Raw genomic sequence first — 18,622 nt, forward strand, 5'->3', positions numbered from 1 at the left:
GTTTTAATCAGATTTTATTTGATGGAATAGTAGAAATTAAATTAAAATAAATAAATAATAAGAAATAAATGAATGAGTAAATAAATAAATACATTATAAGTATTTATGAATTAAAAAAAAAATTATACGCGAGAATCGAACCCGAGAACTCAAGCTTACGAATCAGACTCGTTACCACTCTGCCACAGGACGCTCGAATAGAAATACGTATAATTTATATATAAAGTGCTAACAAAACTTTAAGTTCGATTTTCTCGATTATATTTGAGTATTGCACTTTAGTATTTTACAGGTAGTACACTCACATCGTGTACTACCTCTACACCAAAGATCATCAAAATCCGTTACCCCAAAGCCGTAGGCTCTCCTTGTTAGTTAAAATTGCTCCCTGCGAGTGGCTCATGGATGGAATCAGAGACGATCTTGGTAGGTGTGCAGTGTATGCATGCATGCCAAATCCCGAGGGTGCCAATACCGGTTAATGTCAAATGTCTCTCAAATGTCAAAAAGTATATCTCAAAGGACGTGACAGGATTGTTGTAAATTTTAAACGTTTCTTACCATAGCTGTAAAAATCTAAATATGTTAAACTTAATACAGTAGAGCGTCGATTATCCAAAAGTCAATTATCTGAAATGTCAATTATCCGAAAGAATTCCAGTCGGCAAATTTAAATTTTCGCCAGTGCTGTGGCGCTGCAATCTTTGGCAATGTCTTGGGCTACTCAAATATTTTACATTTTTGATACTAAATTAACTTCTGAAGTATAATTTTTTATTGTTTTTATATTTTTCAATATATTTATTTTGTTTGTACAAAATAAAAAAATAATTTTTAACGATACAATAGTCTTCGTTAGGCTTAACATCGACGAAAATTCAACGCAAAGCGACATGCAACGAAGAAAAATTTCAAAATGGGATAGGTTAATATATTTTTTTTGTTATAGGTTAATATATTTTTATTGGTTATCCAAAATATTGATTTTCCAAACAACCCCAGTCCCCAATTGATTCGGATAATCGACGCTCTACTGTAGTAATTTGTTTTCTAACTAATTCGTTTTAGGACCAGGTGTTGTCCACGGAAATTTCCAAAATTTAAAACTTTTCGGTCACTCTCGTTGAACTGGAAAAATTTCTGTCTTTATTACATCTAATATACAGTATTTCGAAGAAACCAGTCCCCACTTTACTTGGCTATAGATTGGTTCGGTTAAGCTTTTGTTTAAGTAATATTCCGGCTCTTTCATCAGGGTTTTGTTTATGTCCCCAATTCCCTAATCTCTTAATTATTTAACTACTTAAGTAGGAATAAGTTGAAACCAGTTACTTTTTACTTGAATATTTGTAGTCTTCGGAAAAAAGTGGAAAGACAAATTTTTATGACAACGGATACATAAATCGTAAATTTATGGAATATAAATTCTAGAGCTTTTTCTGTACCCGGTGCATCTCTCTCATTCATTAAATTTAGTTGTAAATGATGCTACCAAAGTAACAGTTAATTTTTTAACATTGTACAAGAATTGTACATGTTTTTTTCTACATCCCCTTATAGATGGGACATATGAAATCATAATATCACTGGTTTAACATTGAAATCCATAAGTAATATAAGATGGGAGAGCAGAATAAAAATATCAAATATTTTAATGGATATTTTTTAACTCCTGTCAACTATACAGAACTATCATAAAAACATACCAGTAAATTCTTATTGGTTGGGTTAAGTTATAAATCTACTTATGATTCACATAATCGGGCAAGGGCGGCCAAATATCTAGCAGACAGGCACTAACAGCCCAGAAGCAGTCCTGGATAGAATCATTGGAAGCATTATATGTATGTAGCTTCCACCAGCTAAATCGCGTGAGGTTGGTGCTCTGTAAAGCACATGCGCGAATGTGTATAATCTGGCTGCTTGAAAGTTGACTCAGTTTCGACAATACAGTGCTTCCAATCTGCCACTGATATTCAAATACATAATAGCAATCTTATCGTTTTTTTCACATATCACATCGTTTTTGCCATCATTGGAAGTGGTGGAAGCCACTTCCAATGATGGCATGCTACTGGAGTATATAAATATTTACACACACATACGGTGTATATCATGCAACTATGACCAAATTTTAAATTCCTTACCAGAATTACCAATTGTATTTATTCATTACTTAAGATTGTAATGATTAAAAAAACTTAAATTATGTAAAATTAAAATGAGATCATTGTGAAGAGATACTTCATGCAAAATATGAAATCATCAAAAGATATAGTTAATAATTCTAGATATAATATTTCATACTAACTTAATTATATACCTTAATATTTGCACAATGTGCTTTTCCATCTTGTGACTGATACATTAACTTCATGCCACGCAATGCGTCCATAGCTTTAACAAATCCCATATATTCATTAAATTGAACATAAGCTTCAAACGTAAGATCCTGTGAAAATGAAAACGTTTGTATAACTCCAACAGTTTTATTCATGTCTTTATAATACGGATCTAGCATCGGAATATCTGTATGTCTAATTTCTCCAAAAACACTAAAAACTTTCTTCAAGATATGCTCATTTGGTTTATTGTTGTCCTGCTTTTTATCAGAAAACCATTTCGAAGGCAATCCACTAAAAAATATAGTGTCCGGTCGTTCCCCGGGCTTCATTTCATTCATATTCTTGGCATCGCGAAAGTAAGAATCCCAGTCATGTCTAGTCGGAAAAGCAATTTTGGCTTCAGCTGCTCTGATTTTTAGAACATCTGAAAACCCGCTAAGCTTCATTGTGTTTCCATCCAGTCTAGAAATTACTGTTTTCAGTACACTCTTATTCTCTAATTCTCCTTCAAATCGAATAAATTCTAAACTAGTTTTTGTAACTTTAAGAACAATAAACTCTTCTGGTTTTATCATCTTTTTCACTTTTTCCATCACTTCCCAGTTGGATATACTTTTTCCAGGTGTTTTAAGAGCTGGTAATTGAACACAGATATTCAGTTTAGCAATTGGCTTCAGATATAATCCGTATTGTGTGCACAACTCCACAGCTTCGCTTGTATCTTTACAAGGTTGAATAAGTGACATTTTCAACCTTACCAATTCGTCTTGATAATCTTGATGTATTTTATTCTGCTTTTATTAAAAATAAATAATAATCATCTATTATCACAGAAATAATGACTAATCTTCATATCCATAATACTATTTAAATAGTAAATATATCACGTAAAAGTAATTAAAAGAAAAAAAAAACTATACTTGAACAAAAAATATATTTTCAGTCGCCATATTGTAAACTAGAATATTTCCTTCAACTGACAGTAGAGGCGCTTTTTGTTTACAGAACAATGTGTTCAAGATTGCCTAATCATTGCATTTATTCAAATTGAGTGGCGGTTTAAATTGTGTCGTAAATAAAATGAAATTTTATTTTAAGTAAATTTAGATGAAAATAAAAATTTGGAAATTTTTATTGCTGAAAAATAAAATAATGTTTAAGTGCATACTGTATATAAGTGTAGGTACTGTACAATACATATTTCTGTTAATTTCTGTATATATTGATATTTTTTAAACCTTTTCTGTTTTACAGGCATTAAGACGGCCTTTTTATAAAAATTCTTTCCGTCCTGTGGTCACTAAGACGGTCTCTATTTGCAAGACCATTATGGATTCGGCCAGGCCCACAATTGGGCGACCGGTCGGATATGAGGGATGTGGTCCGTCCTTCATATCCGACGACAAATCCGGACGGACCACCCCCAGAAAAATTCTTGGGGATTATTCGACCCGTCCGGATTCGATCCCGGGTCCACCAGAGTGGTAGGCTGCCACCTTGCCGTTCGGCTTCTGGTCATCCGCCGCAATTGGTCAAAACTCGTCACGACCATAGATTAAAAAGCACTTGAATTGCCAATTCCATGAAAGTCACGTGATTTTGGTGCATACAACGCTCACGATATCAGATATTAGAGCGGTCATACACATTATCAGATATGCATTCGATCACGTAAAAGTAACAACTTTGTCATGTGATCGAAATTATACATGACACAGTTATGTGGTTTACTTTTTTGAATTCGAACTTCGTGGTTGTCATATTCTTAATCTGTGATTCGTAATATATATTATTTATATGAATATTTTTTTGTATTATATATATATTTTGCCTATGTTTAGATTTGTATAAAACTATGTAATATACCGGTATATTTTTATTATCTTAAGCTAATTGTTATTTATTTCTGTTTTTTAAAAATATTAATCGAAAACTTATCAACATTTACTTATAAATACTATAGCTTAATTTGGTTATGATACTATTTTATTTGAATATTTTCAAGTTATAACATAACTTGAGGAACGATGTAGTGAAAAAAATGTGTACATTTCACAATAAAGAATTATTTATTCTCATACAGTAAATGTTTGTGTTATCTATGAAATCCATGTTTAATTAAACGTATTGGATTGGAAATTCGATGTGACGCTTACACAAAATAAATTACTGTACAGTATTCCAGTCTATGACATCACTTCTACTTGCAACTAGAAAGGCCTAGGCCCGGTCGAAACATCGGTAAATCATATAACCAACTTAGTTCTACTTGTCTATCTATCTATCTAGCAGTATAATGCGGTGTTACAGTAAATATAGAAAAATTACTTATACAAGAATATCTCATATTTATATTAAGACCATATTTTGCGTTTCGCTTAAACTTCACACATTAACATTAACAGTAAAATTTTAATTGTTTTTGAGGTTAAATAATAATACAAGCAAGGTTAAGTATTTATATTTCTTTAATATACTGTAGTTTAAAAAAGGCAAAATAAAATATAAAACTCCACATTTGAAATAAACACTTTTATTAATATTAAAAATTACAATTTATTCGAAAAGCAATTAACTAATATGACAGTATTTACAATGAGTTATTACTATTACAAGACTACTACAAGATGATAGCCTATATACAGAGTGTCTCAGTTAAGAAATAATTGTTGAGCCAAGAATGTATATATTTAAATATTGATTAATGCAATATTAAAAAAAGCCATGTTTATTTTCATATTGAGTTCTAAATTTTCTTGATTTTGAAATGATATGCGTCATTATATATGCAGGGTGTCTTAGTTAAACGTTTCAGAACTTCTAAGACGAGTAGGATGCATCTCCTAGCGTCGCCCACAGTGGAAACCAGATACAGTATATTTTATTAAAAAATAATTAAAATTAAACCTAATAATAATAATAATTCTTATTATTAAACTAAACGTTTAATAGTTAACTATGCTATAATTTTTATTATTTAAAAAAAACAAATTTATTTAATTTAAACAAACATTCACTTTAGCAGACGTAAATTAAATTATTACACCGTTTTCATTTTCGCAATGGATAAACGCAAAATAACGAGATAAAATAATTATTTTTATTTCTTGATAAATTATTTTTTTCTACATAAATTCTTATTTAATGACGTAATAATTTAACAATTAATAAAATATCGTTCTAAACACCTCGAAAGTAAACAAAAATATCCGTCTACACGTTAAACAACAATATTAAATTAATAATAAAATTTATTTTATATATTATTCTTATAATAATGAATATAACAGGGCGTAACAGGGTGTTTATAATATGTAATATAATACCGCGTGCATGGAATGAACTAAATACGTAATGTAGAGGGAACTATAAACAAGATAAAATGTATTCGGCATCGTATCAATACACTGTCGCAGGTATGAGAATTGTGCATGGGCGAAACTGCTGGGATACAATCTTCGATTATGCGACTTAATATTATCAGCACTCTTAACATAAATTATGTGATTTTTATGAGTTAGACATCGATCCATTGTTAGCTAAGGAATATTACTATGTACGGATATTCAAAAGGTGATGATAATATCATTATTAATTAATACTCATTTACACGTGTGTATTATATATTTTTAAGGATTTATTTTAGTGTGTTATACGTTCTCTTATTTCATTCTGTGTTTAACTAAATATACGTATTCATCCCTCTTTGCTTACGTGGATTAAAGATTTTCGGAAAAATAAATTTTTCCGAATTCCAGTATGATACATTGAGTGTTTACTTAAAGGGAGTTTACCAGTTTACTCGGTTATTTGGTTACAATTGTTCATATTCAATGCCTATTTTTATTTATTTTGGTTGAAAAAATAATGCAAATGTATTATAATAATATGGTAATTAATACTTTGTTCATACACGTACATTTATTACAAACAGTACGAATAATAGTAGAAGTAATAGTTTGTACATTAATAATAATTTTCTTATATTTCATTAATTTTTTTCATCCACAATTCATATATATAGGATGGACATTTACCAATATTTTAAAATATATTCACACAGTTATGAGTTTCATAATTTTAAGTAAAAAATATATAATAATTACAAAGTGAACTTCTACAATCAATCATTTATCAGAACTATATAGAATTATAGTGATAGATTGGTAGTCTAATATAACCTTTTATATTATTTAGAGATTTAAGTGAAATAACATGATTTGATGAAATGTTTATAGTATAAAAACACTTTTCCATTCTATTAATGAGAAATGAGCATTTTACTTAATTATTATTTTATATTTATTAATTTAAATATTCATCTACCTGATTTTTCTATATTTTAAGTGCATTACATAGAAAAAACAAGCATCTGCTACAATCCAAAATATTTAGTCTTGTCCCGTAGAATACATTCTATGGGACAAGACATTCTATATAATGCACTTAAAATATAGACATCTTGGAAAAAGAATTAGAAGGGCTGTCTGCATTATGCAGCGGACTCAGGCCCTTGTAGAAGTAGGAAAGAAGAAGGTAGGAAAGTATGGAGAAGGAGCAGGAAGAAGAAACTAGTGTGATAGGAAAGTGGGAAGGAGAGTGCAATCAGGGGGCCCCCATGGGACCCCACGAGCGTCAGCATCGGGTCCAATTTATTAAACAGAAAACAGTTACATATAAACAACAATACAAGATTCAAAAACAGTACAAAAGCACCTCACTTGGGTGCAAAGACCGACAATATTACAACGGTGGCGCGATGAGAAGCAAAACTAACCCATAACTCACTGGGTTAACACCGAATCCTGAAGGCTGATGATGCACTTAAAATATAGAAAAATTAGGTAGATGTAAACTGTAAATAAAAAAATATTCAACTACTCGTTAGCTATTAATATAAATGTTAAACAAATAAGTTTGCAGAATGATTTAGGAATTCAGTTTCTGAGGGATCTCTAAATGGCTATTTAATCTGCTTACTAGTAAAGAAATATAAGAAAATTATTATTAATGTACAAACTATTACTTCTACTATTGTTCCTACTGTTTGTAATAAATGTATGTGTATGAACAAAGTATTAATTATGCATGATTAATTGAAATTCTTAAGAAAAGTAAAGCAAATATAAAACTTTTGTTGCAAAAATTGATTAAAGCTTGAACTTTTTAATATATATAATTCAGTAATTGTAATAGTAAATGTTATATAAAATGTGAGATGTGATAGTATACCATGCAAGAAACTTTGAATTAATTACAAGCAAAAGAAATATGTATTATATAATTATTGTAAATTACAAATGCATTCCAATAAAATTTTGTATTAGAATTATATTCATAGATGAAAGTGAATGTGGATGTTATGCCTAATTCTTGATTTGCATGGTAAATTTATTCTGTAGAAGTTTTGTGTAAATTGAAATTGTATAAAGTGAAACTAAGATTTACAAGGTTATATCAAAAAGATACCAGATTTGGTCTATAAAAATATTAATACTTAAGTAATTTAAATTTAAACACCATTCCCGTCAAAGTAGTCTTCTCCTGCATTAATATAGTAATCCCAATGCTTCTGCCACATCTCAAAAAATATTCCTTGAAAGTCATTATTTTGAAAATTTTGAAGTACCTGTTGCAATTCACATTTGATCTCCTCATCCATATTGAAATGATGTCTTGAGCTTCAGTTTTATTTTAGAGAACAAAGAAATCACAAGGAGCTAAATCTGACTAATAAGGAGGGTGAAAGTAGACTAATGTTGATTTTTGCCAAAAATGCTTAAATTTTAAAGGTTGTCTATATCACAATGGAACTACATTTGGTTGCACTACAGTTCTATAAAAATCTGAATTCACTATCTGACCAGAAGAAACAAATTTCTGGTATACAATCATTTTGTTCTTTATTACTTTCCTGATTAGTCTTGTTGTCTTGGGTCTTGGAAATCATGGTATTGCCCAAGACTTAGTTACCCTAAACTTTCCAAAGCATTTCTAGGATCCTTGTAGCAGATTTTCAAAGTTTAATGCAAAATTTAATATTTGCTAAATTTTCAAGTTCATTCTCAGCAACACAACACTAATGCAATGATATAAAATCATATGTAGCAAGTGTTTTGGTTTGAAAAACTCTATCCCCATGGCAGACAGATGCTCAAATGTCTAATGCATTGATTTTTGGTTGCAAAAAGACTTACATTCTATTATCACCGAATAGTGGAAACAGTCTAGTTTCTTTTTAACTACACAACATATATGATAAATGTGGAATTTTAGAACCTATTCTTCTATTTTCCACGTAAATGTTAGTCTTGATATACATGAAATTTAACCAGTCTAACACATGAATTGAGGGTTAGATATAATTCTGACAAGTCTACAGGAGCAGAAAATGTCATATACAAGGTAGAAAATACTGGTAATTAATGACAACAATGGAGGTGGATCCATTCTGGTTTGGGTTTTATAAGCAAATTATAAACCCATAAAATATTGGTTAAATAATAATCATTTATCAGATAATATATATATATATATATATATATATATTATTTTATAGAATATTTTTTCCATTATTCTTAAAATGGAAATTCATACTTTTAGAGAATACAGTACTAATCTTTCATTATCATAACTGTAGTATCAATCAATGCTCAACAAGTTTGAAATTATTATTAAAGCTAACCATTATTCTAAAACATAAAAAATGCTTCTTAACAAATTTGAATGTATAATTAAAAATATAATGTGTAGCTTTTTATATAGCTTTATAAGGTTATTTTAGTACAGTGATTCCCAAATTTTTTGAGCTACTGCCCCCTTGATTCCATAAACCAACCAATACAAAAGTAAAATTTATTTACAAACAACAGGCTTCCTAATGGGTTCTCTGTTATCATTAGTACTTGCTAAGATAATTATGTGATACATCAAATACAGCTGTCCCTTGATAATCCGACAGGTATGGGACAAAGGGGTGTCGGATTACCAAAAGTGTCCAGATTACCAAAAGTGATTACATATTTGGCATTGTTTTGCTAGCAGTAGCCTACAATATTCCCTACTCCAACTGTTCAAACAGAACTGCTCATGGAAACACACAAAATGTGTGTCATCGTGTAAGAATTGGGTGGGGAGTGTGTGCAAGCAGACACGTAATGGGGATGGATACCTTGACAGAAGGTGTGTCGGACTACAGAGCATGTCTGATTACAAAATGTCGGACTATCAAGGGGCAGCTGTATTCTTGTCCTAACCCATTTTCCCTTGTTTGAGAAAGGCTTGGAAATATTCTTACAAAAACTTTTCTATGACCCTCACAATAATGACTACATTATTGTATATTGTTCTCCACATCTGGAAACCATTAAATGCAATGTTTCTTCTTATCCATTTTAACGGAGAAAAGGGAAATGTTGTCAGTGACCCCTCAACCCTTGCCTATGGTTACCATTCAGTACCTTGCCTCCAGTATCCACCCTGCTGCCCACTCGCTTCTTTTTGTCCCCTATATTTACTTACCACCCACGGGTGGTAGTGCCCACTTTGGGAACCACTGGTTTAGTACTTGTTTTGGGAGTGCTGTTTGTACCTCAATGTACTGGCTATACATATCATCTCTCTTGTGGGTGTTAGGACATGAGTATATTGCAGGCAATGTAAGTGCTAATTCCCTGACCAAACAGGGTGCTTCATATCCCTTTGTAGAACCTGAACCAGCTCTTGGTATTTCTTATAATACTTTCTTTAAAGATGTTAGATATTGGAATACCTTCCATTCTATCATTCTTAGCAGTGGAGGTTAACTCCTAGTTTAAAGCCGATCAAGACTTTTTTGCCTAGCCTGCTCTCTGGGTGAACTGATGACTTTCTGTCTTTCAACAAGAATTATGTTTGCTGTTTGGTCAGTATTGTGACTGATTTTGGACACTTTCATGAACATCTGTGCCAGCTAAAACATTTCTCCTCTGCATCTTGCTGCTTTTGCAAGTGCCTCTGCATCTCATTTGTGAGTGTACAGATCTCTGTTCAAATAGACTTGTTTATCTGAACTCTACTTGTTGAGTCCTGGTGAAGTCCTTCAGCTTTCTTTCAGAAATCTGCTGTCTACTTCAGAAGTCCATCTCTAAAAAAAATCTGTTGTAGGATGCACAATGGACCTTCTAGGTTGAGATGTTTGGTCTACTAACCTTGCACAATAATACAATGTAATAATAGCTTTATAAATATAATGAAGCTTTTTTTGTTTTGAAAAAAAATTTGTTTGAAAATTTTACAAAATTAATTAAAGTTATTATTATTATTATTATGTTGGGTTTAGTGGGTTATACTCGGTTCACACCGGTGGCTGTGTACTATGCCGGACCAGAGTCAAGGCATAGCAACCAAAACAAAACTAAAATTAAATAAGTGTGTCAGTGTCTGTATTCAGGAATTTCCTAACAATGTGGCATGTATTCAATATAGTGGCCTTCTGTAGTGTTATGTATGTATTTCTACTCAATTCTAATGTTCCCAGGCTTTTGTGTAGTGTGTGTGGTATCACACCTGTACAGGAAAGAACAACAGGTACAATAACTACCCTATCCATCCTCCATAGATGCCTTATTTCCTGGGCAAGTTCTGTGTACTTGCTAATTTTTTCAGTGCATGTGTTTTGTACATTGTGAGTGTTTGGAATGGCTATGTCTATAATGTATGTGATTTTATTGTGTTTGTCAATGAGTGTGATGTCTGGTCTGTTGTGGTAAATTGTTTTATCTGTGATTATGGCTCTGTCGTAGTACATTTTGTGCGTGTTGTTTTCCAATACTGTCTGTGGAATATACTTGTAGTATGGTTCGTGGATGTCTGCCAATTTGTGTTTCTTTGCAAGCTCTTGGTGTATTATATTTGCTACTTGATTGTGTCTATGTAAGTAATCTGTCTGTGCCAAGAGCTTGCAACCAGAAGTGATGTGTTGTATAGTTTCTGGCATGATGTGACATTTTCTGCATGTGTCATTTGTGAGTGTTGTATCTTTGAGTATGTGTTTTCTGTAGTTTTTAGTATTTATGACCTGATCCTGTATGGCAATCATGAATCCTTCCGTCTCCCCAAAGAGGCATCCCCGATCTAACCAGCTGTTTGACGCAGTTTTGTCAACAAAATCCTGGGCCAGGTCATAAGGATGCCTGCCATGGAGTGCCTTTCGAGCCCACGATTGCTTGATGGTGTCTATGCTTTTTATGTGTTGTGTCATGTCTGTATGATGTGAGTGTAAGTTTAATGGTGTGTTATTTGAGTCTGCTAGAGTTACTGCTTTATGTAACTGTGATGTTTCTTGTTTCTTGTAGAAAAACTCTCGCAGTGACTGTATTTGTTTGTAGTGAAGGTTAACTATGTCAATCAGGCCACGTCCGCCTTCTTTACGTGGAAGGGTTAATCTTTCTGTGGCGGATTTAGGATGATGTTGTTTATGCTTAGTAAGTGTTGTTCTTGTTTTCCTTTGGAGTTGCTCGAGATCTGTGTGAGTCCAATGTATAACTCCAAAAGAGTATGTGAGTACTGGGATGACATATGTGTTTATTGCTTTAACTGTGTGTTTTGCATTTAACTGTGTTCTAAGTATAGCGTTTAACCTACTTTGGTATTCTTTAATTAATCGTTGCTTTATTTGTGTATGTTCTGTTAGTTTGGCCTGTTGGAATCCTAAGTACTTGTAGAACTCGCCCTCTTCCATGGATTCAATAACGTCTCCATTTCCAAGTGCAAAATCTTCTTTCTTCAGGATTCCTTTTTCTATGTGAAGTTTTTTGCATTTGTCTAGGCCAAACTCCATTTGTATGTCCTTAGTGTATGAATGTGTGATTTGTAGGAGTTGATGAAGTTGTTTTTGTGTGGATGCATAAAGTTTTATGTCGTCCATGTACATGAGATGTGAGAGTGTAAACTGTGTTGTTTTTTCGTGTCTGATATTGTAGCCGTATTGCGTGTTGTTTAACATGTTGGATAATGGATTCAGGGCTAGGCAGAACCAGAGAGGACTCAAGGAATCTCCTTGAAAAATTCCTCGCCTAATGAATATTTCGTTTGTTTGTATGGAAGTGTTACTAACCCTGAGATGTAGTGTTGTTCTCCAGTGCTGCATAGTGTTTTCGAAGAATGCAATGAGTGATGGATGTATTTTGTACATGTGTAGAATATGTAGCAGCCAACTGTGTGGAACACTGTCGAATGCTTTTCTGTAGTCTATATATGCCATGTGTATGTTTCTGTGTTGTTTGTGTGCTTGCCGTAGAATGACTGAATCTATGAGTAACTGTTCTTTGCATCCCCTGTGATTTCTACGGCAACCTTTTTGTTGTTCTGTAAGAATGTCGTGTTCTTCAACATGTTTGTATATTTTGTTTGTGATACAGGATGTCAATAATTTGTAGAGTGTTGGAAGACATGTAATTGGTCTGTATTGTGTGGGGTCTGTGGTTTTGTTGTTTTTAGGTTTCATGTAGGTAATGCCCCGAGTAAGAAATTTTGGCATGTCTTGTGGATTGATGATGATGTGTGTTAGATGTTTAGCTAGTTCCTGGTGCAGTGATGTAAACTTTTTATACCAGAAATTGTGAATGTTGTCTACACCAGGTGTCTTCCAGTTGTGTGTTCTGTTAACAGCGTAGCGAATGTCGTGTATGTTTATTTCAGCACAGGGCATAGTTGGTATGTTGTGCAAGTTTCTGTTCTCCTCCTCGATCCAGCCTGCATCAGCATTGTGTGTAACAGCATTGGACCAAAGAGAAGACCAATAAGTTGTGAGTTCTTCTTCTGTTGGTGTGCCACTGTGCTGTGTATCAGTGTTTGTTTTGGTACTGATTTGTCTGTAGAAAAGTTTTTCATTGTTTGTGAATAATTTATTTTGTTGTTTTCGTAGTGTACATGTTTTGTATCGTTTGAGTCTACGTGCTTTGGCTGCGAGTTTTTGTTTTAGTGTATCGATGTATTCTGTAATGTGTGTGTTGTGATGTTCATGTTTTGTGTGTGTTTTAATTTTCTTGAAAATGTTTTTGAGTTGTTTCTTTAATTTGGGTGTTATGTTGTTTTTAGTGTATTGTGTCAGCCTGCCTAATTGCTGTCTAATGTCATTTATTTGTGTTTCTATTCTTCTCTGCCAGGCAGGCTTGTGATAGAATTGTGTTTTGTGTGTGTCTGTCTGTGAGTGTATTTTCAGTCCATGGTGTGTTACTACTGTGACTGCCCCAGCATAAACTAATGTATGAATGTCTGAGAGTGTAGAAATTGAATGAATGTAGTTTGGTAGTAAGTGAGTGTTTACATAATTTAGTGTTTTTCCTACTACCTTTGACGTGTTGATTTTCGGTATTCGTGGTCTTTGTGTGGGATCTGTACCTGTATATTTAGTGAGTGTTTCCTGAAATATAAGTGAGAGTGTATTAACTAATTCTATGTCTATGTTATCAGTGATGGATGGGGAAGTGCCTGCAGTATCATTAGTGGTACTTGTTGTGTGTGTGCTGTAATCAGTGCTTGTTGCTGGATTATCCTGACAGGTTACGTGATCTTCATTAATGTTAAATGTTTCTGTCTGTTGATGTATTTGATCAGCAACCTGTTGTTTGATAAGTTCAAGTGTTGTTTGTGGGATAAGGTTGTTGTGTATAATTGTTCGTTTTTGATCAACAACCCTTTGTTCGGTGACAGTGAGGTGAGGATATTGTTGTGTGAATCTATGGTGTAGTTGTTGTCTGTATGCTGTCATGTTTGTTTCGAGTCTTGTGATGGTGTAGTAAGTGCGGATGATAAACTCGTTCATTTCTGTTGTCCATTTCATCCGTTGGCGTGGTTTTCCAGCCTTTGTGGTCTGTGGATGCATTTCCACAGAAACACCAAGGCTAGGTTGATTCCTCACATTGCAGTAGCCATGCTTGGGCCAGCGCTGCTTTCGCCACTGGTAACCAAGGGAGACTGTGGCCTATTTTTCGAACGTGAGCCTCTGCCTAACCCACGAACGCGGACCTTGTTAATCTGGGCGACGTCCGAGCCGGTATCAAACTTCGATCTGGTTACTACCATGTTAAATATCTCCACAGAATGTGGGTGTGTGGTCACTCTTAGCTTCATTTCTCCCCATAGACCTTACTGGCATGGGTGTCCCTACCAGGAGTTTGTGCTCCAGCCTGCGTTGCTCTATGGTTCAGTAAAATTACTGGGCTCTCCTACCACGACCAGGTGGTGACCACGGGAGAGTTATTATTATTATTATTATTTTATTTATTTATTTTGTTTGCACAGAACAAAAATTGAACAAACTCTGCCTAAACAGCAGTTTTTATCAAGAATTTATAGATAAATTGTACAAATATTTTTTGCATTCACCATGTATTAAAAATTTAATAATAATACTATTTTTAATATGTATTTGACCTGTTTATAAAATATTTCTATTGAATTTACCAAAGAAATATAATATTTCCTTGTGTAACATAATTTTTAAAAAGAATTTTTATCACAAAAAATAAATCATCAATAGAAATATTTTATAAACTATATATATATATATATATATATGCACTATGTATTGGGTTGTTTGGAAAGTAATTTTGTTTTTTTACCACTAGACAGATTAGTTGTCTTTTTCCTGCCATTTTCATTCTAAATCGTATTATCATTATATATTTTGACAACTAGCATTTTAAGGCTTATTTGTAAAAAATTTTGTTTGATTTTGCGCAATTGTTTATTTTTTGTGTCCCATCAAATATGGAAGATTGAAAGCAGCATTTTCGACATATTTTACTCTTTTATTACCAAACAGGTAAGAATGCTGTTCAAACAAGAAAAAAATTGTGTGACGTGTATGGAGAAGATGTATTGATAGAATGACAGTGCCAAAACTGGTTTACAAAATTTTGTTTTGGCAATTTCAATATTGAAGATGCACCAGGTTCTGAATGGCCAGTTGAAGCCAATGAAAACAAAATAAAGGTACTGATTGAAGCAAACTGCCAAATAATAACATGTGAAGTCACTAAGAGATTAAATTTGTCAAATTGAACTGTTTATGATTACTTGAAACAAATTGGTTTCATTTCAAAGCTCGATATATGGGTTCCACATGTTCTTAAAGAGAGATGCTCTCTTTGGTGGGATTTTAAGGAAATTTTTTTTGGAGCTTTTACCAGACAATTTAACAATTGATTTGAAAGTGTACTGCCATCGAGTAAACAAATTGAATAATATTATCAAACAGAAAAGGCAGCCAGAATTGATCAACAAAACAGGTGTAGTGTTTTACCACGAAATTAATAATGTCAAATTTCACACAAGTTTGGTTACTGGTCAGAAACTATTATAACTTAGATGGGAGTGCTATCACACCAACCATATTCATCAGATCGAGCACACTCAGATTATTACTTGTTCCAGTCTATACAAATTTTTTTAACTGTAAGACATTTACTTGAAATGACAATGTCAAAAATCACTTGGATCAGTTTTTTGTAAGCACCGATCAAAACTTTTATGAATGTGAAATCATGCTACTACCAGAAACGATGACAACAGGTATTTTATCAAAATGGTCGATGTATAATTCAATAAAATATTTATTTATTATAAAAATATTGTTTTTTTTTCCATGGAAAAAAAACAAAATTACTTTCTGAACAACCCAATATATGTATATAATACATACAGTGGCGTAGCGTGGGTGTCAGCCGCCCAGGGTGGAGGAAAATTTCGCCACCCCCTTATTTAGGTATCTCAATTTTAAAGACAAATTCAGTTTTGTCACAGAATAAGTAATGAAAAATTCTGTGCTCATTTCAATCAGTCTGAATTGTAGGTGCGACAAAAATATGAAATGAAATGGTTCAAATTTTTACAAGATATTATTATTATTCATTGTGAAATTTTGCCGTCTTCCAAAAGTGCTGCCCCCACTACACTACACCACTGAATACATATGTAATAATATATATATATTATTAGTATTGTTATATAAAAAACATATATATATATATGTTTTTTAAATAGCAGTACAAACAATGACAATTTTCGTCAATATAAATTTTTAAAAGCTGTTAAATCATTTTGATTTTGAGATAAGAGACAAATTGAAATGTCAGATACAAATCACCACACTAACATTTTCAGCCTCTTTGATAGGTCTTTCTCAGGTTAAATCCACACAGAAAAGAATGTCTGTTAAAACCCTCATTTAAAAATTGAATACACTCAAATAGAACATATATTTGAGCAACCATCTTCAGGTTAAAAAAGAATATTCAGAAACAGAACATATTATATTTCTTATTGAAACTGTTTGTGAATATCAATCATATGTCAGTTCTTTCGTAATTTGAATATAGCATTCTGTTTCTTCCATTTTCAAGCATTCATTTTAATCTGAAGATGGTTTGCTTAAAGCAATTAAAAATGTTTGTTTACTATTTAAATTTTTGTAGAACATGTATATTTAGAGAAGGCAGTCTGTTTTAACATATATTCAACCTAATAAGTTCAAAGTGGATAAGGTTATTTTTACATTTATTACAGTAGGGCATACTTGGGCAACATTTACAGGGTGTTTCATAGCCTCTCCACAAAGTTTTTTTTGAATAATTTTTGAACCAGGTGGTTTTCAGCCTCAATTTTTTGTAGGTGGCGCTTTGAGCAAAAAAGAATTGCTTCTGTCACAAAAGCATGTTGCTTCAAAACATTTAATTGTTCTGTAATTTTTGGCAAATTGGAATGATGATTGCTGTTTCCAGCAGGATGGAGCCCCACTCCATACAACTTATGAGAACCTGGAGCTCCTTAATTCCCATTATGGTGATCGTGTTATCACTTGAAGTTATCTAGAGACGTTCAAATGTGGCCTTGCCTGGCCACCTTGCAGCCCTGATTTGAGTCCAATAGACTTCTTGTTTTGGAGATATACAAAGGATCAGGTGTTCAAGAATAACCCTACCACCCTCAGTCAGATGAGAGAGAGCATTGAGAGCATCGTGAAGGCCATCTCGGATCAGACCTGTAGTAATGTGATTGCTAATTTCCAAGAAAGATTGCACTACTGCATCTTGACAGAGGGCAGACATTTCAAAAATATCTTGCATTAATTTCCTTTTTCATCTTCTATCTTTGCTGAAAATTTCATTAAAAAATTTGAATTTTCAAAAAAGTTATTCAAAAAAAACTTTGTGGAGAGGCTGTGAAACATCCTGTACTTACTTCATACTTACTTCAATCAGTTGACAGAAGTGTTAAAAAGTATAAAATTAATTTTAAGATGTTGCCAACTTTATTTATTATTTTTTTAGTGTTGTACAGTACTTTGGAAAGGAATTTGAAAAATATCTTTCAGAAGGCCATATATCAAAAGTGAAGTGGATTTTAAAAAATCTTTAGAGAGGATTTTAGGCTTATTTTTGATCCAAAAATAAATCCATAAAATATTAGCAGACAGTTTAATTATACTTTGTATAAAATTTAAAATGTAGCTTGTATTTCTATAGTAAATTTATACATTATACTGTAAGTAGTATAGAAATGATACATTTTGGATTACAAAAAATTAATTAGTATATAAATTTAATATAAAAAAATTTTTTTCGTAAATAAATTTTTTTTTTTTAAAATATTAAAAAATTTTTTTGAATTATATCGAAATAAAGACCAATACAGTATAGATTATATTTTAATTTGTATAAGAATTTAATATAAAAAATTGATAACACAACATCGAAACTCGCGCCCTCTATATTACAACTTTGAGTGAGTTTTTTTAAAAAACGATTTGGTCTTAAAGAAAAATATGATTGGCTGTTAGTTTTTAACGAAGATGTGATTGGTTAGTATTTTATATAAGTTACTTTTTTAAAGAGAATTAGTTTTATATTTAAGCTGTAATCATGGGGATGTACGGTTTTCTGGTTACTTACGGAGACTATAAAATATACTCATCTTCTTCAATTCTGTACCGTACTTTGGACGCTTGCGTTTCTGCGGTAAAAAATTTCTCGTTCGATGTTCCCGATAATTTTCCATTTATCCTCCGCTATTTCAAAGTCAAAGATATTTGGAAAGGAGAAGGAAAATACGGTTTTATAATTGTTGGGGAGGATGGAGGAATTAACGAAGTATGTAATGGATTATACGGTTCGTTCGAACGGTGTGCAGAAGATATGAGAGAAATATGTTTAGAAAATGATAAGAAAACTTTAGTAATGTTTAAAGAGATAAGTCCAGGAATGAAATATTATAAATTTTCTAAATTTCCTAAG

General features: G+C 32.3%; 2 protein-coding genes across 2 annotated transcripts in view; one reads left to right on the forward strand and one right to left on the reverse strand.

The window, feature by feature from the left end:
- LOC111612612 (A-kinase anchor protein 17A-like) overlaps positions 1–3,288 on the reverse strand; it is a 31,121-nt gene extending 27,833 nt beyond the window's left edge. Inside the window, exon 1 of the mRNA XM_023353849.1 lies at positions 2,324–3,288. Coding sequence (XP_023209617.1) covers positions 2,324–3,091 — 768 coding nt within the window. The 5' untranslated portion in view covers positions 3,092–3,288. The remainder of the gene's footprint in view (positions 1–2,323) is intronic.
- A 2,342-nt stretch (positions 3,289–5,630) lies between these two features.
- LOC111612621 (beta-1,4-galactosyltransferase galt-1-like) overlaps positions 5,631–18,622 on the forward strand; it is a 19,590-nt gene continuing 6,598 nt past the window's right edge. Inside the window, exon 1 of the mRNA XM_023353863.1 lies at positions 5,631–5,918. The gene's annotated coding sequence lies outside the window, so the exon portion shown is untranslated. The remainder of the gene's footprint in view (positions 5,919–18,622) is intronic.

Source organism: Centruroides sculpturatus, unplaced genomic scaffold (assembly GCF_000671375.1).
Source record: "Centruroides sculpturatus isolate CEXI.00-Female unplaced genomic scaffold, Cexi_2.0 scaffold3, whole genome shotgun sequence".
In the NCBI taxonomy this organism is placed as follows: Eukaryota; Metazoa; Arthropoda; class Arachnida; order Scorpiones; family Buthidae; genus Centruroides; species Centruroides sculpturatus.